This window comes from Zalophus californianus, chromosome 4 (genome assembly GCF_009762305.2).
Source record: "Zalophus californianus isolate mZalCal1 chromosome 4, mZalCal1.pri.v2, whole genome shotgun sequence".
NCBI lineage: Eukaryota > Metazoa > Chordata > Mammalia > Carnivora > Otariidae > Zalophus > Zalophus californianus.
The window spans coordinates 50,377,342-50,404,255 of record NC_045598.1 but is presented as its reverse complement, the minus strand read 5'-3'; the positions used below and the strand labels follow the sequence as shown (position 1 = coordinate 50,404,255).

General features: G+C 37.7%; 1 protein-coding gene across 7 annotated transcripts in view; it reads right to left on the bottom strand.

Moving 5' to 3' along the window:
• Positions 1 to 26,914, bottom strand: part of PATJ (PATJ crumbs cell polarity complex component) — a 349,292-nt gene that overhangs the window by 271,473 nt on the left and 50,905 nt on the right. For all 7 annotated transcript variants that reach the window (XM_027607398.1, XM_027607438.1, XM_027607423.1 and 4 more), the window contains 4 exons: positions 26,818 to 26,874; positions 14,667 to 14,801; positions 8,360 to 8,521; positions 4,607 to 4,738 (listed from right to left, as the gene is read on the bottom strand). In XM_027607398.1, coding sequence (XP_027463199.1) covers positions 4,607 to 4,738; positions 8,360 to 8,521; positions 14,667 to 14,801; positions 26,818 to 26,874 — 486 coding nt within the window. The remainder of the gene's footprint in view (positions 1 to 4,606; positions 4,739 to 8,359; positions 8,522 to 14,666; positions 14,802 to 26,817; positions 26,875 to 26,914) is intronic.

The window sequence follows — 26,914 nt, the reverse complement described above, 5'->3', positions numbered from 1 at the left end:
GAGAATTATTGGTTAATAAATTTTACCTTCTAAATCACTGAAATTCAAAAGTATTAAGAATGGTAATATCATGGCTAATGTTCAAAAATTGGCTAATGTCAAACATTCCAGTGAATTATAATCATGAGGGGTTATTCAAAGTTCAACATAAATCAAAACACCAGAAAATATCCACTTGCCATGTTTAATAGATAAGGTCAACCCAAGGTGAAATCCACACAATTCTAAATTTATTTAAAGCTTTTTGATAGAAATTTTTAAAAATCACAGACTCACGCTACCTAATAATTGCTTCATTATTGAACAATAGCCCAAACAAATTAGTTGCAGTAATTTAGGATTCTTAAATTTGTAATTATTTTCATGTGAAGCAATAAACACTAGCTTTAACACAATGCATATGAGCACACTATGTTAATTTTTAATACTTACTAAACTTTCATATAAGCATTAAAAATGAGAATGCTATCTAGCAGCTTGTCCTTAAGATATGAAATTTTTTTACAAGCCAGAAAAACAAGAAGATCTGCTATAATAAATTTAGTACAAAAATCTCCTGTAATAAAATGCACTCATAAAGGAAAGGAGCAACATAATATGGTAGTTAAAAGCATAGATTCTGGGAGCTGACTGCTTGAGTTCAAATTGTAGTTCTGCTATATACTAGCTGTGTGAACTTGGAATAGTTACATAACCTCTCTGTGCTTCAGGTTCCTCACTTCAAAAATGAGGATAATAGTAATAGTACCCACTCCACAGGGTTCTTGTGAGGAATACATAAAGCAATCAGAACAGTGCACCTCAAACAGTAAACAATAAATGTTAGCTATTATTATTGGATTTGTATTAATATTAGGATTAGTATGAGTATTAGTAATATTCCAAGGAAGAAAGACATTACACATAATCATAACTAAAGCACCATATGTAAACCACATCTAGAAACTGGCAAGAAATTATAAAGTTATAACCAAATTTCTTAAGTTTTGTATTGCTTAGAAACAGAGTACATAGTTAAGCCATAATATTCATGTTCTTGATAAATTACGCACATTGCTGTTTTCCATGACACTATCCTCTAAGGTATGACATTATAGTGACCAGTGAGTCTTCTAATACGGTTTAAGGCAGGATTTTAACTAGCCACTACATGGAGTAGTACCTAGAAATATTTGAGACTGATAAATATTCTACCTTCATTCAAATCAGAGCCAATAAAGCTATTATCTACTTTATCCTAAAATCTAATGAGGCGGCTTACAACCTGAATCATATTTACTGTAACATAAAAACTATGTAAACCATAGTTTACTATGTTATAGTAAATATGATTCCCTTTTGCTTTCTCCTTTTCCTTTGCCCCCATCTATTTTAAATACCTTTCATGAAAACGTATATCTAGTTTGCTCTTTGCATTTTCAGACTTTCACCTATCCAGATAGCTACCCCATAGTTCCATGGCCAATTCAAGATCCTTTATCTGCTCACTCAAAAGCAAACTGCTGGCGCATAATCCACAATAGGATAATTCACATATGGTTCATCAGGAGTTGGTTCCATTTTAGAATGTAATTTTATAATTAAATTTAGATTTCATTAAACAAAAGTATCTACTTATTAATTTTCCTAATCTAACTAGATAGCTAAAAATTGGGTTAAATATACTGTAGTAGGGCTATACCTTCAAGAACAATATCTAGACTTCTGTAGTTTATTTTCTAAATTGGATGATTATCAGTATTCACATACCCATAGTAATTTTAACATTTCCTACTTCTTTACACATGCATTTACTTAATCCACAGCAATCCTTTGAGCTAGACATTATCCCCATTTTATAGATGAAGAAACTGCATAAGCACCAACAAAACAGACACTGTATATAATTTTGTCAGGTTCCTGAGGAAGTTCTTACTATTCTAGAGAAAAACCAGTTAGTGAGAAATTAATATTGCTAAGTAAATTTTCAATCTCTTCAATACTGCTAATGCAGCCCTTTACAACCTGGAAGCTCTCCCACTGTCCTAAAACTTTCTCTGTGTGGCCAAAATGTTTCTAGAGTATTCTTATTCTAAACGTGCTAAGTGGGGAAAGGGGATGTGAGTGGATCTGCATTGGTCCTATTCAGCTACCTAATAAATTCATACAGGATGCATCAAATACAGTAATAGCCAGGAACATGGCCTTTCATGACTTTTGCTAAACCTTCACCTGCCCTTGCAAAAAAAATTTTTTTGAACTTTAGAATTTATTACCTAATTACAACAATGGACAATATAACCAATTAATTAACTTGCCCGAAACCAAATTTTAAATTGTTTATGTGTCATCTAAATGTCATAGTGTTTACCAGTTCTGTATGCCACTGACAAATGATGAAATGTGCTGAATACAATTATAAGTAAATGTACTTAAGACTGACTTAAGAAAAAAATTCAGTTTAAGATTGAATGTTTTTGCTTCCAAGGTTTAGCTATAGAAGTAAATAAGCTGAGTGCTTTAATATGAATCAAAGTAGCATTTGAAAAATAAAGTATTTTTCTATCAGTTCTCCAAGAAGCACAAAGGCAAAATTACTTCTTTTGCAGCAAAATTACTTTATACAATTTGTGCAGAAATGTCAGTATATGTAATGATGAGGATAAGGGGCGGGGGGAGAAACATAGAATTTTATTAAAAAAATAAAATTTAAAAAAACCAAAGTATGCCTCAAGGCATACCTATAGGAGTGCAGTGAAGAAAAAATATTTTTCCCTATTTGGGACTATGTTGTTTTTTTTTTTTAAAGTGTAAAGCTCAGAACTGATAGAAGAATTCTTGTTAACTAGTTAAACTCTTAAAGACTCTCAACTTTTTCTTTCTCTCCTTTACTGAAGTTTGTTTTTATTTCTAAAGCACTTCTCTGCTTTCACATGGAATATTCAAAATATAAAACTTACATACAATGTCACTTAAGAGGGTAAGAGCAACTATTATATTATATAAGAATGCAAATACATATAGGTTCCAATCATAATGGACATGTAGCTGAATATCTTAACACTTCATCTAAAAGGTATTTTCATAGCTAACACTTCATCTGAAAGATGTTTTGTAAACTAAATCCTAATTATCAAAATGGTTAACAAAAAAATCTCATCAAATGTGTTCATTTACTTCCAGTTATTTTTGGCTAAACTAAACTTTATTCAATCATTCTGTGAATACTTATCACTTATCATGTGGTAGATAATAAGGGCACACTGGGGAAGAAAAATTGAGATGGTACCTACAATTTGTTTTATATGCCCTTATATTTTTTAATAGCTTTTATTTTTTTAATTTAAACTCCATTAATTAACATAGAATATATTATTAGTTTCAGAGGTATAGGTCAGTGACACCCAGTGCTTGTTATATCATGTGACCTCCGTAACGTCCATCACCCAGTTACCCCATCCCCCATATACCCTTATATTAACCAGCATAAACTTCTAAAATCTTACAGTATTGATACTTCTTGATAAAAGTATTTCCCCAAATATGCATTATTTACAATCCACAAATCATAATTCAGTAATATTCCAAAGAAAAGTTCTAATAACAGAGAGGGTTATTTGGCACAGAAATATGCCAGCAAAAACGAACTATCTATCTCAGTAATCTTAAATCACACTACCTAAATATGGAATTTAATGTTCTTACATAATGCTCAAAGTATTTTTCTTTTAATCTGTTCCCGAATGCCTTATTAAAAAAATTGATTTTTATATCACTTGGCATTTTATGTGCTTTGATAGAGTACATTCTGCTTTATTAAACCACAATGTGTTTAGGCAGCACTAAAGTATTAAAATATGTATAAAAATGAAGAGGTTTTTTGCCAAGTTTTAAATTCCCCATGATAATCAGAAGGTCTAAAAATACTGTAAACCAGTAAACTGATAGAACATATAGATATCCTATTGTGATCTTTCACACACAACCCCCCAAATGCATTAGTGACTTTAGCTATAAATGGAGTACATATAAATACATAAATAGTATGTGTTCTGTGTTAAATATAAACATGTAATTTCATCAAGAACATTTCTATTTAATCAAGCTCACTGATATCAACAAATAAGCAAAACAAAAACCTTCGTGTGAAGTGGAGATAGAAGAGTGAGAGTTGGGAATGACTAATGTGGATGGGTTTCTTTCTGGGGTGATGAAAAGGGTTCTAAAATTAGACTGTGGTGATGGCTGCACAACTCTGAATATACTAAAAACAACCCAACAGCATGCTTGAAATGCATGAATTTTATGATATGTGAAATGTATCTCAATGAAAATGGGACTGAAAATCCCTCCATATAAAAAAAATTCTTCAAACTCCAGTCTCTAAAAGCATCCATGGGTATAAAATTATTGCTTCCCTCACTGTTCAATTATTGTATCATCCCTCATTTTAATCACTAAGAAGCTACCAAATGCAAAGGTAACAATGGAAATTTTAACACCTGTCTTTGGACGGTAGCATTATATCTCAAATCATTCAGTTTTCCCTAGTGGGTGCCTTAAATAATTACTAGTTCACATACCTTTAAAACAAATCTCTCCAAAAACTCAAAATAGATTCTTATACCTGGTAATCCAAGATGCTGAATCCCAAGCCTTTATGATCCTTTACTAGTTCAACAATCTTGACTTCAGGAGACCATAGTGCTAATTCCCCATCATCATCATCTTCAGTATTAACGCCTACACTGTGGTCAGCCTGAAAAAGAAGATAAATGCTTCAAAACATTGTCCTTTCAATTCTGAAAAGAATTAACATAATCAGGAATCTCATAGCTTCTTCTCCAACTGGGAATTCTCTTTGGCATGCATACTTTATCTTTTTAATCTTTTCAGAAGGGGCATGCACTATAAGTATATACTTATACTCTAGTATAAGATCTTCATGGAAATTCAAGTACTTAAAAATGCAGACTGTTCATACAGTTGGATTTTCTTAAATGTAAAGGACCTGTTTCATTCAAAATATTAACACTGACCTCTTATACTTCAATGAGTTCTGTCATCCCATTAGAAGCATAAAAGGAAAAATACGCAAATTAAGAAAAAAAATGAAAATACCATACAAAATCAAAGCTTATAAGATATTTAAGTAGCAAAACATGAACTCATAATTACAGTGAAAGATAGAAAGATGCCAACAGAGAGAGAGGATAGTACAAGACACAAGAGAAACCACTTCATTGGCTTCTGGAATTTTATAAGAAAAACTTCACTAGAAAAAGTGGGAAAAAATTCAAGTTCTTGGGAATCATCTAAGTCTAAAAAGCCAGTAAAAAAAAAAAAATCACTGAGTTGAAATAATGAAAATCGCATCTTGGAGCACGTAAGTCAGCAAAACTATCCAATACACAAGTCCTTGGTTATTTTCCTTGACTTCATACCCCCAAAGCCCCTATTCCAGGCTCCCCCAACTCCTTTCAGGGAGAGTCACTGCTACAGGGACTTCTAGGAAGCTCAGTGATAGCGGGTAAATGAGTCGACTACACAGAAGAGCTGCTTCAACCTTTAGTTTTCATATGATTTATCTTCCTCAAAATACTCTGAACATCTATCTGAAGCTCAAAGATTATCTTCTTTTTCTTTGTAGCCCTAGCAACTAACAAAATGACAGGCTAGAATGGAAAATCTGTGTGGGCTACCATGGGGTTTACCAATAGCTATCCACTCAGCCCACAACAGAGCCCGGCTCACAGTAGGCGCTTGATAAATATTTGTCCAATACATTAACAAATCATCCATCTTTGACTGCATATCCCTTCAAACTTTTTAAATAAAGCTACAGACTAAATAGTAATCTTTAAAAATAGACTTCTTAAAACTTCGGGTGCTCTTAGTAAATAGAATCAAAGTGCATCATTCCTAGGAACACAATTTTTAGTGACTTGCATTAGAAAATCCACTTAATTAAATCAGAGGGAGGGGACCCCTCTAATATGGAAGAGTAAGGCACCACAGCAAGTACAAAAACATTTTTTAAATTAGGGTTGGTCCAGATCTCAAACTGTCCCCGCAGGACATGGAAAGTCAAAACTCAATCCATGGTGGATTGAATCTAAACATGGGAAAAATTTCTGGGTTCTTGAATTACAAAACTTGAAATTAGTGGGATGTTCTGGATCAATAACCTCTGTATATATCAGCCTGATGTGAGGAAATGATATTTAAAAAGAAAACATTTTTATACCTTCCAATAAAAAGTAAAGTTCCAATAGCTAATATATAATATGATTGATGTTTTACTGGGGCATTTAATACCCTCACTGATTAATGAGCATTAGAATTCTGGCTGAGCTTCCTAACCAGATAAGGTTTAAGAACCTAAGATGATATGGGGATAAATGAAAAAAGAAAAAAAAGACAGAAAAGCCAGGATTTTAAGAAACGACACACACTTACAAAGCCTAAGTTGACAGAAATTTTAAGGCATCCAAGGTATATAAGATATTATACTCCAACCTGAGATATATCACTTTGATACAATCAATTCTGTATAACTCCTGTATTTACAGAATAGAAAGCAATCAACTAATGGGCAGCAAGGCTGACATTTAGAATAATTCAAAGCTGTTGTTTACCCATTGTGGTAAAGGATGACAGATGGGAGCATTGAGTCAGCAAGCTGGGTGATTTACACACCCTGTAAGATTAGATTAAAGGCATTTTTATCAATCTTTAGAGGTAAGCCCTCATCCACATGAATTTTAGTAAAGATATTAAGAATCACAAAAGTGGTATTCAGGTTCCTTCCCTGAAATATGTTTTACCAAAGATAAACATTAAGAAAAAAAAGATTCTCAGGGCGCCTGGGTGGCTCAGTCATTAAGCGTCTGCCTTCGGCTCAGGTCATGATCCCAGGGTCCTGGGATCGAGCCCCGCATCGGGCTCCCTGCTCAGCGGGAAGCCTGCTTCTCCCTCTCCCACTCCCTCTGCTTGTGTTCCCTCTCTCGCTGTGTCTCTCTCTGTCAAATAAATAAAATCTTAAAAAAAAAAAAGAAGATTCTCAATCAATAATGGACTAAGCAATTCTTATACACCCTGTACAGAATAAAAACACTATGAGACACAAAATAATTTTAAGATACGACTCTGCTCACAGGAGCTGAGTTTTGTTGTAAAAGCAAGCTCAATACACATGAAAGCATCTGTGACCATAAGAGAGGGCTAGCCTCTCACATACTTCAGGAAATCAGGAAACAAAGATGGCTGGACTGGAGGAGTCAAGAGCTATAGTTAACTTCTCCAAAGCACTTCTCATGTGCAAGGCATTGCACTAAGAGCTGGGCATATATTACTTCATTTCCTTCTCACACAAACTAATGAGGGCAGTAAGTACTATAAGTATCCCCAATTTTCAAAGAAAGAATATGAACAGAAAGTCAAGTTATTTGCTCAAGGATTCACTAAGTGGTAGAGGCATGATTATCTTGAAACTCAGACCACAGGCAGGTAAAGGGAAGGCTCTGTGTGTCTAAACTGGTGTTAATGGGGCACCTGGGTGGCTCAGTTGGTTAAATGTCTGCCTTCAGCTCAGGTCATGATCTCAGGGTCCTGGCATCAAGCCCTGCATCAGGCTCCCTGCTCAGCGGGGAGTCTGCTTCTCCCTCTCCCTCTGCTGCTCCCCCTGCTTGTACACTCTCTCTCAAGTAAGGGGTCCTGGGATTGAGCCCCACATCGGGCTCCCTGCTCTGTGGGAGGCCTGCTTCTCCCTCTCCCACTTCCCCTGCTTGTGTTCCCTCTCTCGCTGTCTCTGTCAAATAAATAAAATCTTTAAAAAAAAATGGTAAGGCACGTGATTAAAACTGTTTTTATAATCACAATGTTCTTAAAAAAAAAAAATACCAAAAGCACAGAAAATGTTATTTTATTCTCTGACCTTCTGAAGGCTTTTACAGCAATTTTTACTCACTTCAAAATTGGTCATAGATCTTCATATTTCTAAGGCTCTGAAAAAGGGAAGTCCATTAGATATTCAACACTCACCAACATCTTAAGTTTAAGATGAACTGGGTTGAACTGGGAGCCAAAAGTAATGAGCCCAGGAAATTACTAAAAAAAAGGTTCTCTAAAATCAAAGTGCATGCACATTAATGTCACTAACATTTCAAGTAAAAAGAAAAAAACGAGAAGAGAAAAAGTTTTATGATGTGAAATGAAAGGAAACGGTTTGTAAAGCTATGCATTATTGCCTTTGAGCACTACTGTAGTCAAATAAAAGAAGACGGAAATTTCTCCCCTCCTTTCATATCCAAATACACTCTTCAGGGCATTCTTGATGAATGCTCATTCCTATGGGAACCACAGACTATTCAGTTAGTACCTCCATTTTGGGAAGAGGGGCTTCAGTGTTCCTTGGTTCATCCACAGAAGCTTCATCATCAAATAATCGTCGACAGCAAACCAAGGTAAAGGGAGGAGGCACCTCTTTGAGAAAAGAGACTGCTTCTCGGCGAGATTTCCCATAGAGTTGCACACCATTGACCTAGAAAGACAAGGGATAAGTCAGAATTGAGCAGGCCCCGAAGAAAAAACCAAAGTCCCATGCTCACATGGATCTATCCAAATAAAAACAGGATTGTTTTATTTTCCCCATGAACAAAGGGTCTAAACGTAACCACATTATTTTAGTGGTAACTAAAAACATTAGAAATCAAATGTATAAAAATTAAGGTTAAACCTTTACTGAATTTCAGTGAAGAAAGTCTAAGATGTGTGCGGATGACAAGTGATCTGCCTAATTTTTCACACCTCCATGGTTTCTCTTTTCTACCCTCCAATGTTGAATTCTCTCATCTACTTCTATACATCTCTCCTTAAACACGCTAGATATCATTGCTAGGCTTCCTAAGACCACCTCCTTTTGCTTTCTCATTTCATAAAAATGTCACTATAGATATTCACACTAATTTGAAAGCTGTAATGAAAAACCGCTCAATTTACAATGTGTAGGTAACAAAATCTAGGATACTCAGCTGTCAAAATTTAGCATCACTTTTCACAATTTTCTTTCACATGCCATAAACTTTTTTTTATTTAAATTCAATTAGCCAACATATAGCACATTAGTTTCAGATAGAGTTCAATAATTCATCAGTTGCATATAACACCCAGTGCTCATCACATCACATGCCCTCCTTAATGCCCATCCACCCAGTTCCCCCACCCCCCCCAACCTCCCATTCAGCAACCCTGTTTGTTTCCTAGAGTTAAGAGTCTCTCATGGTTTTTCTCCCTCTCTGATGCTTAATACTATCCTAGAGAAATCATGTCTATAGAAATACATGTAAAGTTTCCCTCCATTCTATTCTTACATGTTCTGCTCACACAGCCGTCAAGTATAGGAAGTGTGTCAGCTTTCAAATTGTCTGATGTGTGTTCCATATTCTTAAAAGAACAAAATGATAACTACTCCTAATGCTTCGTACTTATCACCACAAAATTATCTAAGTTTCATATTTTAGTGCACAGTAATAGTATTTTGCACCAAAGATGACTTAGAAAGATAAACCTATTCTAATTTTTTATCTATTTGACTAAAGCTCCAGAAGCTCTCAGTTCTGACTCAATGCCACTAAAACTGATCTGCCTGCTACTGCCCAAAAGCTGAAGCATGAACATAATCCAGGCATTAACCCAATCTTTTCCCATCTGACTCCTACTTTCCTGGGAGGGTTCAGTGGCATTATTAGTTTTAAAGATATTTCTGGGTTGGCATCAGTTCCTGACAGGTGCCATGCTAATGTCCAGATCACTGGCAGGGCTGACTTTACTGGGAGAAACCTTTGCACAGAACCTGTCCTTCTCTGAGAATATGACACTGTGGGTTGTTGCAAGCATCTCAGCGGCAGCGGCCTGAGCCCCAAGTCAATCATCCATGGGAGTCATTCTCAGGCCCTCAACATACAAGCACTTAGCCATCAGGCCAGACACCATCTCTCTGCCTCTTAATTATTTACAGAGATATCGCAACAGAGTAAAGAGACCCGTATGTGCTTCAGGGAGCTGGTCCTGGTAGAAAAGTCAATATCATCTCCCAGGACTTTCTGACTGATGAAAGAGATCCAGGGAACAGCAAGTTCAGCAGCTGATAAAGGTTTTTCCTCAGAAGAACTCAAAGTCAACTTTCATTGGTCACATCATGTCCCCACTGCCAACTGGTGCCACAAACACAGAAAGTTCTCAAATCATCCGAATGTGCAGTGCCCTATACTGAGAAGCAAGAATTCTTCCCATATGCAAGTCTCAGTTTGTGTTTCACATTACTTCAACAAATTAGAAAATCACTTTTCAGGTTTTCATCTTAGAGTACATTTAAATATTTATTTAGCTCATTATTTATTCATTTGAATTGTCTCCAATTATTATAGCAGTGCCTGGTAGTCCTCCTCACTACTCTCCACTGTTAAAGGGATTGGTCACATTTCCCATTACCATTACCCCTATCTAAGAGGATTTATGGTTGCTGTAAATAGCTGCTCTGGGCTAAGACTTGGAACAATGTTCTTACCCCAAAGCATATTTGTGTTTCTGGTTTTAAGCTCTAAGGAGTACACTACACACACACACACACACACACACACTTTAGGTTCAGGAGTTTATTTGGCTAACTTCAGAAGAGATTTTTTTTATTTCTATATCTGGCTATTCAGAATAAGCCAATTTTTATTTTAGAGTTCACACTATTTCTCTCGGCCCTCCAACTTGAGACTCTCCTAAGTGCTATCAAGTCTCAATTATTCAGACTTTGTGATCAGAAAGAACACACACATACACATTTGCTGAGTACATAATACTGTACAAGTACTGTACATATACAAGTATTGTCCCACCACATTACCTCATTCAATCCTCATTCATCTTAACCCATAAAGATTGTTTATGCCTTTTTAGAGTGATAATACTGCCAAGTATTATCTCTCACAGTGAGATAATGCTTTCAAGTTTATATGGATGAGTGCAGTCACTCTGGAAAACAGTATGGAGGTTCCTCAAAAAGTTAAAAATAGAGCTACCCTACAATCCCACAAACACAGTACTGGGGATTTACCCAAAGAATACAAAAACACTAATTCAAAGGGACACATGTACCCCAATGTTTACAGCAGCATTATTCACAACATTCAAATTATGGAAGCAGCCCAAGTGTCTAGCGACTGATGAAGGGAATGGATAAAGAAGATGTGGTATGTATACACACACACACACACACACACACACACACACACACACACACACACACACACACACACGGGAATATTATTCAGCAATAAAAAAGAATGAAATCTTACCATTTGCAATGACATGGATGGAGCTAAAGAATATAATGTTAAGCGAAATAAATCAGAGAAAGACAAATACCATACAATTTCACTTGTGGAATTTAAGAAACAAAACAAATGAGGAAAGGGGGAAAAAAGACAAATCAAGAAAGAGACTCTTAATTACAGAGGACTGAGGGTTACCTGAGGGGAGGTGGGCGGGGGAGTGGGTGAAACAGATGAAGGGGATTAAGGAGGGCACTTGTTGTGATGAGCACAGGGTGATGTCTGAATTGCTGAGTCACTATATTGTATGCCTGAAACTAATAAAACACTGTATGTTAAAATAAATAAATAAAGCTTAAGGGACACCTGGGTGGCTCAGTCAGTTAAGTGTCTGACTCTTAGTTTCAGCTCAGGTCATGATCTCAGGGTTCTGAGATGGAGCCCCGGGTCAGGCTCCATGCTCAGCACAGAGTCTGCTGGAGATTCTTTCCCCCTCCCTCCCCCTCTGTTCCTCTCCACCCACCCCCCATCAGCTTGCACACTCTCTCTCAAATAAATAAAATCTTTAAAATAAAAAAAAGTTTACACTGATGATATTCCACTAGACTGTCATAAAAAAATGGTGAGGTTAGGCATCTATTAATGAAAAAACAACTCTCAAAAACAGTTGAGTGACATGTCAGAGGACAGATTGTGAAGCTGTGGCAAATTAAAATGCAGAGGCAGCTCTTCTGACTTCAAGCCTTTGCTTCACGCCCTATCTCCAGTGTTTTCACCAGAAATCTTTACTTAAGAATTACAGTATACTACCTTATTATATCATGTTCTCTCACAAGATGGAAGGCCCATGGGATCCTAGTCTTGGCTGAAGCACAGAGGACTCAACTGATAGCTGGGATCATGCACACTTCCTCTATGCTTGCCACTATTTCTTTATCACCTACCACATACTAGTAGTGAATCATCCTTCATGCCACTGAATCATACACTAAAAATGGTTAAAATGGTAAATTCTATGTTTTGTATGCATATTTTTTCTTGGAGAAAAAGTATTTTATTATTCTTTTTTTTAGCTGTAGTTAACAGAACACTGTATGTTAACTACACTGAAATTAAAATTTAAAAAATTGTAGTTGACATACCATGTTACTTTCAGGTATACAATACATGTATATTTCTCACAAAAAAAAAGAGAATCAAACTGGTTTTTACTAATTCCACTTCTCTCAAAAATATCTCCTTTCTCAATACCTAAAAACTACAGAAATGGTCTCCAATCTATAGATTATCATGTGTGATATCCATAAAGCTATGTATGTGCCCCAACAATCAAAAGAGAAAGATATGATCTCAGTACCAAAAATAAAATAAACAAAAAACAAAACAAAAAAAACCCTAAGTCATGTAGTAAAACCTAAAAGACATTATTCCACAATAAGCATCCCAGTAGGATTCCTTGAGCACTTCTAAAAATAAGCTGCTTACTACAGCTTAAAACAGGATTCCAACATCTTGCCTTCCTATGCTTATAACAAAATTTAACAACCAGTCATAGCGGCTTTCCCTCTGACCTCAAAAGTCAGCCTAGAATTCTCAACATACTTCTCTAGGTGGCCAGACACTGCTCCCAACAACCCTATTTGCTATCCTTGTCATTTCACTTCTAGTAAACATCAATGCACCTGCACCCAACAACCCTATTTGCTATCCTTGTCATTTCACTTCGAGTAAACATCAACCTTAGAAAGACATCTCTAAAATCAAGGCCCATGGAGTCTAATGTTGGCTAAGGCTACGAGGTTGATTCTATTAAACCCAAGTTAGAGCTTCTTGTGGTTCCTAACTCTTGGCAGAACCCTCTTTTACATAGCCTTAAGTCTGACCATTCCCCACATTTATTTTTTTATAAGCTTAGGAAGTAGTGTATTTGAAAAAACAGTGAAATGGGTGGTAGAAAACATGAACTAAAGTCATCATACTATTGAGTATATAAAGTTGGGGAAAATCAATGCCTTATTTTCCTGTCTGTAAAATTAGGGGATTCAATGCTGTTAGCTCTAAGACCGTCCAATCTAACAAAATCTCTCAAGAAGGTTATATCAAAGCAGAAGTGCTCTAGAATTGCTCTAGCTGAAGACAGGCTGGGGAGCCTGAGTGAGCCCACAGAGGCTGCCAAGTTGGGGAAGCAAGCTCCAAGGAGACAATCTGAATACCAGTCAGTAATACATTAGCCTATCCAGCTAGCCTAATTCTTATTAGAAATAACCAATAAAACCTGCAAGTGAATGTGTCTACATGTTGCAAACAAGGGGTAGGAATTTGTCTCTTAAAAAAGAATTTTGCTGGGACACCTGGGTGGCTCATCAGTTAATCAGCTTGGGTCATGATCCCAGCGTCCTGGGATCAAGTCCTGCATCTGGCTCCCTGCTCAGCAGGGGGCCTGCTTCTCCCTCTGCCCCTCCCCCCTGCTTGTGCGTGCTCTCTCTCTCTGACAAATCAATAAAATCTTTAAAAAAAAAAAAGAAAAATCTGCTAAAAAAAATCCTAATTATGCTATTAAACTAAAACAGGACATTAGCTTCTTTCTCAATCACTTAAATAAGCACTCAAAAGAACATCCAAGGAGTCCCAAAAGATGGGGAAAATGAACTGAAAGCATATTATCTATTTTCTTTATCATTACATAGGCTGTATTTTTCTTTGCCTTTATTTCATTTTCTCCAGTTTTATTGAGATAAAATTGACGCACAACACTGTGTAAGTTTAAGGTATACAATGTGATGATTCGACATACATCTGTATTGTGAAATACTGTCACGATGAAGTTAGTTAACACATTCATCACCTCACATGGTTACCATTTTGTGTGTGTGGTGGGGGGGTGGGTAAGAACATTTAAGATCTACTCTTACAGCAACTTGGGGACTATCGTTAACAATACTGTGTTGTGGGACGCCTGGGTGGCTCAGTCAGTTAAGCGTCTGCCTTCGGCTCGGGTCATGATCCCAGAGTCCTGGGATTGAGTCCCACATCGGGCTCCTTGCTAAGCAAGGAGCCTGCTTCTCCCTCTGCCTGCCTCTCTCTCTCTCTGATAAATAAATAAAATCTTTAAAAAAAAAACCATACTGTGTTGTATCCTTGAAAAGATAGTCTCCATCAAAAACTAATAATGTAATATATGGTGACTAACATAATAAAATAAAATTAAAAAAAAAAAAGAAAAGATAGTCCCCAAGTATTTTTCAATGTAAGTAGGTCATATTACATTGGCAGTAATGTAATTCAGTGTATTTCTGGTAAAAATATATTTTCCTACAACTCAGAAATTCCTGTCCTGTGCCTTTTATCTCTCAGAAATTTTACCTCAAGAAGCTCATCCTCTGGCTGCAGGAGGTTCAGTGTATCAACAGGACCACCTGGAGCAACTGAAGAGATATAATGGTGCCCATCAAAGGAATCCACTTCCATGCCAAGCCTCAGAGTATGAATCGGCAGCAGCTGTAGCAAAACACAAAGCAACAACATCAGACCGGACAAGGGCATATCCAGCTGTTAATCCTCCATCAAGGATTATTTTGACATTAAAGTCCCACCTCTTGAATCAGATCATCAAGATCCCAATAGAAGACAATAATGGGAAAACTAGCCACCAATAAAATACGAATAATTTGCCTTCTTGCTCTCACTCCTCTTTTCCTTTCAGATTCCCTAGGGATGGAGAGACGGATGTACAAATTCTATTCTTCAATTCTAAGCATCAGGCATTCCAAACTTTCTATAGTTCCCAGTATGGATTCTGGGTTTCATTTTTCTGCAGGGCTTCCCATCTCCCAGAACATTCTAGTTCCTCCTTATTACCTAATTTCCACTCACACTTCAATACTAAGGCAGCGTCACTTCCAGGAAGTTCTTCCTGATATCTGAGTTAATGTGCCTCTGTTTGGGGTCCAAGACTACCTTGTATAGATCTCTATCACAGCTCATAACCTACTGTGTTTAGAATTTCTATTTTCTTGATTGTTCCCCCTGCTTAAGTGCAAAGTTTGTATCTTCTCTCTATAACCTCAGACCCCACAATAGTACCAGGCACTAAACATGGACTCATTAAATATTTTTTTGAACTAATCTGTGAAAAATGATGCTTCACCCAAGAACTCCTTTTCCGGGGCACCTGGGTGGCTCAGTCGTTAAGCATCTACCTTTGGCTCAGGTCATGATCCCAGGATCCTGATATTGAGCCCCGCAGAGGGCTCCCTGCTCAGTGGGAAGCCAGCTTCTCCCTCTCCCACTTCCCCTGCTTGTGTTCCCTCTCTCACTGTCTCTCTCTCTGTCAAATAAGTAAAATCTTTAAAAAAAAAAAAAAAAGAAGAACTCCTTTTCCATCTCACCAACTTTAGTAAGAACAATTTCCAGTTGGGGGAGGGTGGCTATGTAATGAGGAAGGCAATCATTATTCCATCCTAGAACTGACGCTGTTGGCTTAGAAGGATTTATATGGGCTCAGATATGAGTCAAGGGTTAAGAAATTCTAGCCCATGTCAAAGTAAAGAGATGAAACCTGCTGTTGCTGGCTGTAAAGGTCAAATGCACTCACCAAACTCTACTCCCTTGACTTTTAAAGATGGAGCTCATGATTTCTCATTGAGGCTATATAAACTCAAATATGGTAAATAGTACTAATCATGATTTATATTTCCTATATCAACAGTCTATTTATCTAAAAATACCAGGCCCACCTCTAACTATATATTTGGTAAGGAGAAAACCCTACACAGCATGGCAATGCATCCACAACATGGTTCTTTCCTTCATATTTCCTATTCCCTGTGACCCCTTGTCTCTGAGCTTGTCACCTCCCCTTAGTCATCTGCTCTGAATCCCCAGAGTTCTACAGGCTTCAGACACCATCTGGGGCTGATTTCCTTCCCACTATATACACACAGACAAATGTGAAGTGGCAAGCAGTCCAGCACACCAAGACCTCAATGACTTAAAAACAGGCATGAGGGATTTCTGGCCCTGGGCTAATTTTCTGAAAATTAAGTGCTCCTGACCACCAAGCACTTCAGGATCTACAATCATCTCTGGCAATAAGATGTTCTAATGCTCTAAATGGAAGGTTAGCATTGTTTTTATTGTTTCCTCTCGGTGATTTCTTTATTTCTCACTGTGGTCCCCTCATCCTCTTGCCGAGTCATTGTACCAAATCATGCGTATCAAACCAGAAGACAATCAGTTTTATTAATGTTAGTGGGTTTTATTTTTTTGTTTTTTGTTGTCTTTTCTTTAGTAGTAAAAGGTTAAATAAAAACTCTCAGAGAAATGTTTCTATAAAGAAGAACTAACCCATCCATGTCTGCCAACTCTCTCCCTTTATGAAGCAAACACTGGGGCAGAGTGGTCAGTATGTCCAACCATAGGTCATCCCCAGTGGTATGAAGACTGTTTGCAAGAACAGATTGCTCGATTTTCAGGAATTTTGCAAGTCAGCTGTTAAATGTAGCCATCACTAAAAAATTCTATATAGCTACAATTAAATAAATGGTATTAAAAATATATCTAATAAGTATTCCAAATCCATCACTTCCTAATTATTTTTACCACACTTCATCTACCTTCTTTAAGGGACTACTATGTACAGTGGAAATACTACCTAAATACTCTACATGCTGCTGAAGGGGTGAACCAAAAGACAAATGAAATGGATGCTTTGTCGAGTTGCTAAATGAAGCTGGGCAAGGTAATTAAATAGCTCTGTTCCCACAGAGAAATCTGAAACGATGAAGTGCTATTGTGAATCGTTTCCCAAGTCAGTGTTCAGTGATGTCATTCAGGTAGCTTGAAATCTGCCATGGTGGGATTATTTACACCACAGCTATTGGTAAATACTACAAATTTGGATTGCTTTTTGTTTGATTTCTTTTGCTGTTTTGAGAGCTAGACATTTACAAGCATACCACCGATCTACAATCTAGTCTGGACATGATATCAGCATATATTTATAGGATATAAACTATGTGCAAGGATTTGCATTATTAGCTGGAATCATAAGGTGAATGAAAGAAATAGTCCTGACCCCCCACAGAACTAATATCAGTGTGAAAGACAGACAATAAATAAGCAAGAGGGCAAGCAGACATAAACAAGTAAGAAAACAATTCGCCAACAAGGGCACCTGGGGGGCTCAGTTAGTTAAGTGTCTGACTCTTGATTTCAGCTCAAGTCATGATCTCAGGGTCATGAGATTGAGCCCCAAGTCAGGCTCTGCGCTTCTCAGGAGTCTGCTTGAGATTCTCTCCCTCTGCCCCTCCCCCTGCTCACATTCTCTCAATCTCTCTCTCTCAAATCAATCAGTCTTTAACAACAAAAACAAAACAATTCACGAACAAACAAGCAAAAACCAAGTAATTACTAACTGTGATAAATGCTATGAAGGAACTAATCAGGGTCAAGATACCACACACAACTGGTGGAGGTCATTTTGGAAAGTTGGTCAGGGTAGGTTTCCCACAGATGGGGACATGTGTGGTAAGAATTGCAGGGTAAGAACACATCAGTCCTACAAACAGCCTCCTAGGGGGCTGCCTGTGGAAGGTCAATGAAAGAGGTAATTGCCAAATTTTTGTTCGAGCAACTGAGTAGATGGTGATAACAATTTCTGCATAAAAGTGCCCAAATTAAAACAAAGACATTGCTATACATACAGACTGTTGCTACTTAGATAAAAATATGCCCCCATAAAAAATAAAAGGATTAAGGAGGGAACTGATCCAGTCTCCTCATTCATCCCCCCTTCCTAATCCTGACCTAGTCATGTGGCTGACCCTACTCCCCACCACATCCATGCAACTGCTGAAGTCAGGAACAGGCTGGAGCACAGAGCAGCAGCAGAGGGTCACCCATGGAATCCCTTGCCTTCCAGATACAGGGCTGTACCCTTGTAGGCGATTCTCCCAGATCTATAAACAGCACACACTTCCCAGAAACTTAAACCATGAACAAAACACACACGCTCCATCTTCAATCATGCTGAACAAATAAACCAGAAATGATGTTTACGAAATCTGTCAATCTGAAAGAGGCCTACCTAATATTAGTTCTGAATCTAAATCTGAGTACAGCTGGGTTTTTGAGATTTCATGTTACATTGCTGCAGGCTTCTCTGCGGGAGCGGGACTGTTTAATTACCTGTCCCAGCTGCATTTAGCAACTCAACAAATCAACCGTTTCATCTGTCTCTTTCAGTTGTCCATCCCTTCGGTATTCTGAGTTCTTAGAGAGCAGAAAGTGCTAAAATGACAGAAGTGGGTGCAACAGACAGATGATTGATGCCTTCACACACATCCCATGTTATGCTTTATTGATGCTTATTCAATGTGCTTTGCAAGGGGTCCTATTTAAATTTACAAAGTTAATGAGCGGCAGGGTTTTCATGATCCTGATGTGACAAGTAAAAGATAACAAGGAAATATATCCAAGGAAAAGTATGACCATTGTGTGATTTACTGTCAGTGCTAAAATGATGAAGATCAAATGAGACCAAGCAAGCCAGAGCCCTTCAACCTGTGAGTGGAAAGATCTGTCATGAAGCAAACCACAGTTCATTCATTTTGCTAAAAGCTCTACTTTTAGGACCCTAAAACAAGATATCAGAATGCTCAAGTGAGAATATAAATGATGTTGCTTCAGGGAAAAAAACCCTTCTGGAGAGGGACAGATATGTCAGCAGGATGGGGGAGGATGCTTCCAAAAAAGCTAAACTCGAAATAGGACAGAAAGAACCCCATGATTGGTTCTTGTAACACACACACACACACACACACACACACACACACGATGTTAAATGCCACTTATGTTTAAAAGTTAGAGGGAAAGAAGGACTAACTTTACCATAAATAAAAAACAAACTTTCCAAGAATGAAGTTACAACCTTTTAACAGTGAAACACAGCATAAGCTTCTCGCCCATTTAAAATTTTTAATTCTGAATATTCAAAAAATACACATTGTGTGCTCTCTTGTACAGAAATATAATGAAGGTTCTTTTTAGTGGCCTAAGACCAAGGTCAAGAGTCAATTCGCATTTATCATTTTGTTTTATCATAATTTTAACTATCACTGATGTTGCCTGCCTAGCCCACATGGTATTTGAGCTTTTGACACCTGATCTAACGCTTTGTACTTATGACTCTTGTTCTACCTTTGCTCTTGGTATTTCCTCCACCTGGAATATCCAGTTATTTTCCTGAACCCATTCTTCAGGGTATACTTCAAGCACCATCCTCCCAATAAACCTCCTTTCTCCTTCTTGAGGAAGTACCAACTCCTTCCTCAAGCAAATATAAGGCCTTTTAGCAATACCTGAACAGTAGAGTTCTCAGTGGAGCCAGGCAAGAAAAGAATCACAATTTCCTTTAGGAACCTCACCACAAACTATAGAATTGAATATTGGTCAGGAAGAACAAAATAGGGCATGTGTATTTTTTTTTTAAAGATTTTTCATTTATTCATTAGAGAGTGAGCAAGTGAGAGCAAGGATGAGGGGAGGGTTAGAGGGAGGGAGAGGAGCAGACTCCCCGCTGAGCAGGAAAGCCTGATGAGCCCCATCCCAGGAACCCGGGATCATGACCCAAGCAGAAGGCAGACACTTAACCAACTAAGCCACTCAGGCGCCCCAAAGACATGTGTATTTTGAAAAAGCTCCTGTTTCTGATAGACCACCTACCCTAGCTAAGCACCTCAGTTACTATAGTTACTTGATTCTGTGCCTTGTGCTCTCCACTCAACAAGAGACCAGCAAAGTGTAAAATCACACACTTGAGAATTCATTAACAGTAGTTCCCTCTGGGGAGGAGAATAAGGGAACTGGGATAGGAGAGAAACTTATTTTTTGTAGGACGTACTTCTGTAACTTTTTAATTTTAGATCTTGTCCATATATTATTTATTTAAAAAAAATGGCACACATCGCTTCTCGGCCTTTTGGCTAAGATCAAGTGTAAAAAAAATGGCACAGGTGTAGAAGCCAGATAACCCTTGATTTGTTTCCTAATTTTGCCACTTACTAACTGCCTATGATCTTGGGCAAGACACTTTACCTGCCTGACGCTCAGTTTCCACATATCACTACTGGAAAGAAGAAAACAGCTGCTGACCAAAAGGGTCACTGTGACAAATAAAGGAGAAACTGTATTTGAAGCAAAGAACCCATCCTGGTAATTGCGTGGTAACACCCACGGCAACTCTTGGGGGGTCCAGTACATCCCACTGCCTTAAAAATTAGATTTGCTTGTATCAAGTGAGGGGGAAATGCATGTTTGAATGCCCTTTGGTTCAGAGAATATAATTTAGGAAGGAAATAAAGTGAAATTCGTCAGCCTGTCTTGTCAAAACCAGAGAACAGGACATGTTATTTTTGTTTCCCACGCTGGGGATCTTCCTAATGCTCACTCCGAAGCACAATTGATGGCCAGCAGAAAGGTCACTGGAATGAGCTTAATGCTTCTCCCTCACAGTGCTGTGATTATCTTAATAGTAAACAGTTGCCAAGAGAGCCATCCCTAAAAGTGCAAGTCTCCCTAGATGCGGGGAAAACTGTTCTCATGTCATGATTAACGGCTTCCTAGAAGCAGTGAAAGCTAATGCTCAATCCACTGCAAATTGCTTTCACCTCCCTCTTTCCCCGCAACTTCATCTACCTCACAAGAAAACTTTCTCTAGGAACACTGGCCAGTAATATACGAAGGTGCTTCTTGAATCGTCATCCCCTTCAGAGCGGTGGCAATGGGGTAGTAAACTGGAGTGACCATCCGAAGACAGCTAGACCCTTAGGAACACCGGCTCTGGCCATGAAACATGGCTTTCCTAATCAGAAACCTGATGAGACAGAAGAAAAACCTAGAGCTTGACCTCAGATCTTGACACTGTTCCATTTAAACCTTCCACTAGTATTACCTGGGGCAACTGAAGCCCAGGCTTACCACCATGGATCTGGAAGCTCTTCAGCCCCGGGTCTTCCTCACCAGCCTCATTTAACATCCTAGTCTTCACTTAGTCGGACCCTAAAACTGAAACAAACAACTTCCATTCTCCCCACTGGCTGGCCCTATCTTCCCACAGAGCTTTTATACCTGCCCTTCACCAGTTTCCCAGCTCCAGACATCCTTATCCTTCAAGCCTGAGCTCCGAAAGGCTTTCTCTGGCTCTCTCTCCAAAATGCTCCCTCCTCCCCAGTTATGCTGTCACCATCCTGTTTAATCCTTTGCATCCCTCCTAACTATCTACAACTATTTATCAAGCTATTTTTCCACTTGCTTACTATCATGCCCTTGCCCAAGCCCAGAGTCTAGGCTCTATGAGAGCCAAGGCCTTTTCCATTTTGCTGCCCATTGTTGGTAGCAGTGTCTGGCACAGAGTAGGAACTCAGTAAATACTTCAGAGATGAATGAATGGGCTCTAAACAGCAACCTGCCCCTGTGACTATACAGCTGTAAAATTTGAGGTGAGTCATTGCACCTGTGCAAACTTTAGTATCCTGGTCTGTGAGGTTCTGCTAGAATAGAGGCTCATTTACATACTGTGTGTGGGGGGGGGGATGGGAAGCTGCTGAGTTAAGAACTAAACTCCCAATTATAAGAGGATTTTTAAAAACCATAACTCATCAATATAAAGAAATAATCTGTGGACATTTATAATTAAGAAACTATAGAAAAAAAGTAAATATGTGTGATAATGTTATGTGGGAAAAGTGCACATCCCTTCTCTCTCACACATACATTACATAAAAGGATGGGCATACGAGCACTACACAACGCAGAGTACTAACCACTATACGATCACGGCTCAGCCTAGTACTACAAATATGTCAACACATACAGGTAACAAATGTGAAAAGAGAATAGTGCAATTGTGGACGACTCTTCCAGGGCAAAAATTTTAAAGAAATAAATACCTTGGCACAACAATTTTCCATTAAATAAATGTTTTAAAATACCTTTTTTTTTTTAAGCTATAGTCATCAAGACAGTATGGTACTAGCACAAAAACAGACACATAGATCAATGGAACAGAATAGAAAACCCAGAAATGGGTCCACAACTATATGGCCAGCTAATCTTCAACAAAGCCAGAAAGCATATCTAATGGAAAAAAGTCTCTTCAACAAATGGTGTTGGAAAACCTGGATAGCAACATGCAGAAAAATGAAACTGGACCATTTTGTGACAAAAAATAAATTCAAAACGCACAAAATAAATTCAAAATGGATGAAAGACCTAAATGTGAGACAAGAAACCATCAAAATCCTAGAGGAGAACACAGGCAGCAACCTCTTTGACCTAAGGCCATAGCAACTTCTTCACTAGACACATCACCAGAGGCAAGGGAAACAAAAGCAAAAATGAACTATTGGGACTTGAGCAATATAAAAATCTTCTGCGCAGTGAAGGAAACAACAAAACTCAAAGGCAGCCTGTGGAATGGGAGAAGATATTTGCAAATGACCTATCTGATAAAGGGCTAGTATCCAAAATCTCTAAAGAACTTAACAAACCCAACACCCAAAACCCAAATAATCCAGTTAAGAAATGGGCAGAAGACATAAATTAGACATTTTTCCAAAGAAGACATCCAGATGGCCAACAGACACATGAAAAGATGCTCAACATCACTCGTCATCAGGAAAATATAAATCAAAACCACGATGAGATACCACCTCATACCGGTCAGAATGGCTAAAATTAACAACTCAGGAAACAACAGATGTTGGCAAGGATGCAGAGAAAGGAGAACCCTCTTACACTGTTGGTGGGAATGCAAACTCGTGCAGCCTCCCTGGAGAACAATATGGAGTTTCCTCAAAAAGTGAAAAATAGAACTACCCTATGATCCAGCAATTGCCCTACTGCGTAATAGTCCATTGTGTGTGTGTGTACACATATATATGTATACACACCAATATGTATACACACCACCTCTTTATCCATTCATCAGTCGATGGATATTTGGGCTTTTTCCGTACTTTGGTAATTGTTGATAATGCTGCTATAAATATCAGGGCGCATGTGCCCCTTTGAATCAGTATTTTTGTATCCTTTGGGTAAATACCCAGTAGGGCAATTGCTTATGCTAAGCAAAATAAGTCAGAGAAAGACAAACCTTATGATTTCACTCATGTGGAATTTAAGAAACAAAACAGATGAACATAAGGTAAGGGGAAAAAAAGAGAGGGAAGCAAACCATAAGAGACTCTTAATTATAGAGAACAAACTGAGGGTTGATAGGGTGGGGGCTAGCTGGGTGATGGATATTAGGGAGGGCACTTACAATGAGCACTGGGTGTTATATGTAAGTGATGAATCACCAAATTCTACACCTGAGACCAGTATTACACTACATGTTAACTAGAATTTAAATAAAAATAGTTTTTTTTAGAGGAAACTTTGCAAGTTTAGAGACTAAAAATGAAGCACACAACTGGGAAACAAAATCACCATTTATTGAACAAATGTTATATATTAGCACTATTAATTATGTATGTATTAGCTATATTAATTAAGGCATATATTATATTATTATATTTATACTTAATCTTCCAACATAAGTATTATTGTTCATATTCTACAGAAGAAAATTTAGGCTGTTTATTTCACTTCCTAAAATGTTTCCTCAGATGTCACCTTTTTAATGAGGTCTTCCCTGGTCAACCTATCTAAAATTGCAAACCCACCCTCTGTCCTGAATTCCTTATTTATCTGCCCTGCCTTAAATTCTGCATGACATGTATCACCTATACAATGTAACCTATTTTTTTTATCTCCCCTTATGAAAATATAAGCTCTGCAAGGCAGAGATTTTTTTTTCCTCTGTTCTCTTCTGAAACCGAAGCACCCAGTAGAGGACCTGACACAAAGTAGGTATCAATAAGTATTTGAAAAATGAATAATGAATGAATGAATGTACAGCTGATGCACTGGTGAGTTTCTATGAGTTAGTTCTGAAAGTCTGTTCAACTCAAAGCCTTTCCATGTGTTTATACCAGAGTTGTTGAGTGTGTTTGTGTGTGTGTATTGCATAGAAGTTTATCAGGAAAGAAATGAAGTAAGACAGACTGGTGACAAGGAACTAGGAAATGAAGGTGAGACAGAACATCTATCTGGAGAAAGACAACGCCATTCTTTAGGATGTGCACACAAAGTGTGGTTATTATCTTTTTTTTTTTAACTTCTCATAGTCTGATGATACAGGCTCTTACTGGCTTTGAACGTAGGAGGACCGACAACTAAAGCTGACTGCATGATGAGCTGAGTCTGAGCTAAGGTATGTTTCCCCCAAGGAGATCTCTTGAGTTCTAAAGCTATATGGACAATGAGGCTAAAAGCCAATTGGGAAAACTCTGAAAAACAAAGATTTCAGCAGCCCCAAAGTACTGAGGAGATAGAATTGGAATTCAGGTCCCAAGAAGAAGGGACCAGTATACATTCCTGAATCATGTAGAATACCTGAAAGGCTAGGTCTTAGGAGCAAGGAAAACCAGAGTCTGAACCTTTGTCTGTACCTCTGTCTCATCTCAGAGATAATCACCCACCCCCACCCTGCACACGCGTGCGCGCGCGCACGCACACACACACACACACACACACACACACACACACACACACTCTCTCTCTCTCTCTCTCTCCTTATCGGAAACAAGAATGAGTCTCTGGCCAAAGATAACATCACCCAAAGCCTTTGTAGTTGCCCTACATAATGTTGGGCATTCAATTACATTATGGCGTGAGGAAAGAGACAACCAAATAACAAAAGAAAATAATCAAACAACAGAAACACACACAACGTTGATCCAGGTACTGAAATTAACCATTTAAAGTCCTTATAAGCTGTGATTAATATGTTCAAGAAATAGAGGAAAAGATGGCAAATACAGATTTTTTAAATTACAAATTCCACCAAAGAATATAATCGAGAAAGGAATAAAACAAATTCTAGAATAGAAAACTGTAACAAAAACTAAAATTAACTCAATAGATGGGCTTTAGCAGATTAGGCAATTTAGTAAACTGGAAGACAGATAAATAGAAAACATCCAGTATCTAAGAGTTTAGTGTATATTAAAAAACAGTTTTAGGGGACAGCATCATTGATTTTTATGAATGATAATAAAAATAGTAACATACTAATATGTACTTGCAACTCTTCTAGGCACAGTATATTTAATCCCTATAAAACCAATGAGGTAGGTAATATCCTATTAATATCTCCCTTTAACAGACAACAAAACTGAAACAGAGTGTAGATAATTTTGCAAGCTAGTGAATGGATAAGCCAGAATTTGAACTCAGGCAGTTTGACCCCAAAGTCCATGTAATCAGTAAACTGTACTGCAGTGATTAATAACGATTGAAATTTGGTGAAGTTATTTACATTTCTTACTATCCTCTTAAATTCCTCTCAGCATAGTTAGATGGAATTACTAATTAGTGACTGCTCTAATGATGATTTTGTAAGCAATTTAAAATTAATTACAAGTTGTGCCATGATGCTTTTATATGGCCCATCAGAGAAAAGCTTGGTCAGTTGGCCCCATAGGTATAGCAAGGTAGTGACTCAAAATGCAGGTTAGTATAGGAGGAAAGAAATACTCTCTACAGTATCAGCCTTGAAAATTCAAACCTATAAAATGACAGCCCATATAATATAAAATTATGGAAGAGAAATATTCAGCACAAATACTCAAAGAAATGGTAGAACTATCTAAAGAGAGAACTTCTTACAAAACCCACATGGGACACAAAGAACTCCTCTCAAATAGTGCATGTGATAGCAGAGTTTTAGCTGGACTGAACTCATATACCGATGTAGGATTAGAGTATAAATTCTGAAACTATTCTAATAAGAACATCTTTCTGTTCTCATCATTTGTTGAGAAAGCCACCAAGAAGGCTTCTCTTTGGCCAAATGCCCTTTTTGATTATCCAGAAGAAGAACTATAAAATTAATTTGTAGTGAGGAAAAAACTAAAAATGCTTGGGGAAACTGTTACCTTCACCTCCTGGCATTTTGCCATTAGAAATAAAGCTCTTGCTATAAAATGTTTTAAGTTCAAGAAAAAATGCCGCTTATAATGCACTTTTCTGTCTTTAGACATCTAGACCCGAAAGATTTTGTAAAGTCCATGTTTGTGGTCTTGATTTTTAAGAAACATTTTTAAAGTTCTGCTGATAATGTCTGCAAGGCTAACGCACTCTGGACAATGTTACTCTGTGTACTACCTATAAGGTGGGCAAAGCATCAAAGCGGGGTTTTGGCTTCTGAAAGAGGCACAGGCACTCCATGTTCTTCCCAGGCATATCTAACCATCACCTTTCATAACAGTGAGAACCTACCACATTTCCAGAAAACATCTAAGACTAAATTTTGGAAACTTCGGTCACAGCACAAACTTAGGTTCTCTAACGAGAACTTAGAGAGAGTTCTTCAAACAACAGAAAACATTTAAAAAAAAATAATGCTTACCTTTGAATATTTCTGTAACTCGGCATCATCTGCAATCTGCGTATCCAAAGTAGCCACCTAAATTTGCAAGAAAAAAAGATCTCCAATATCTGTAAAA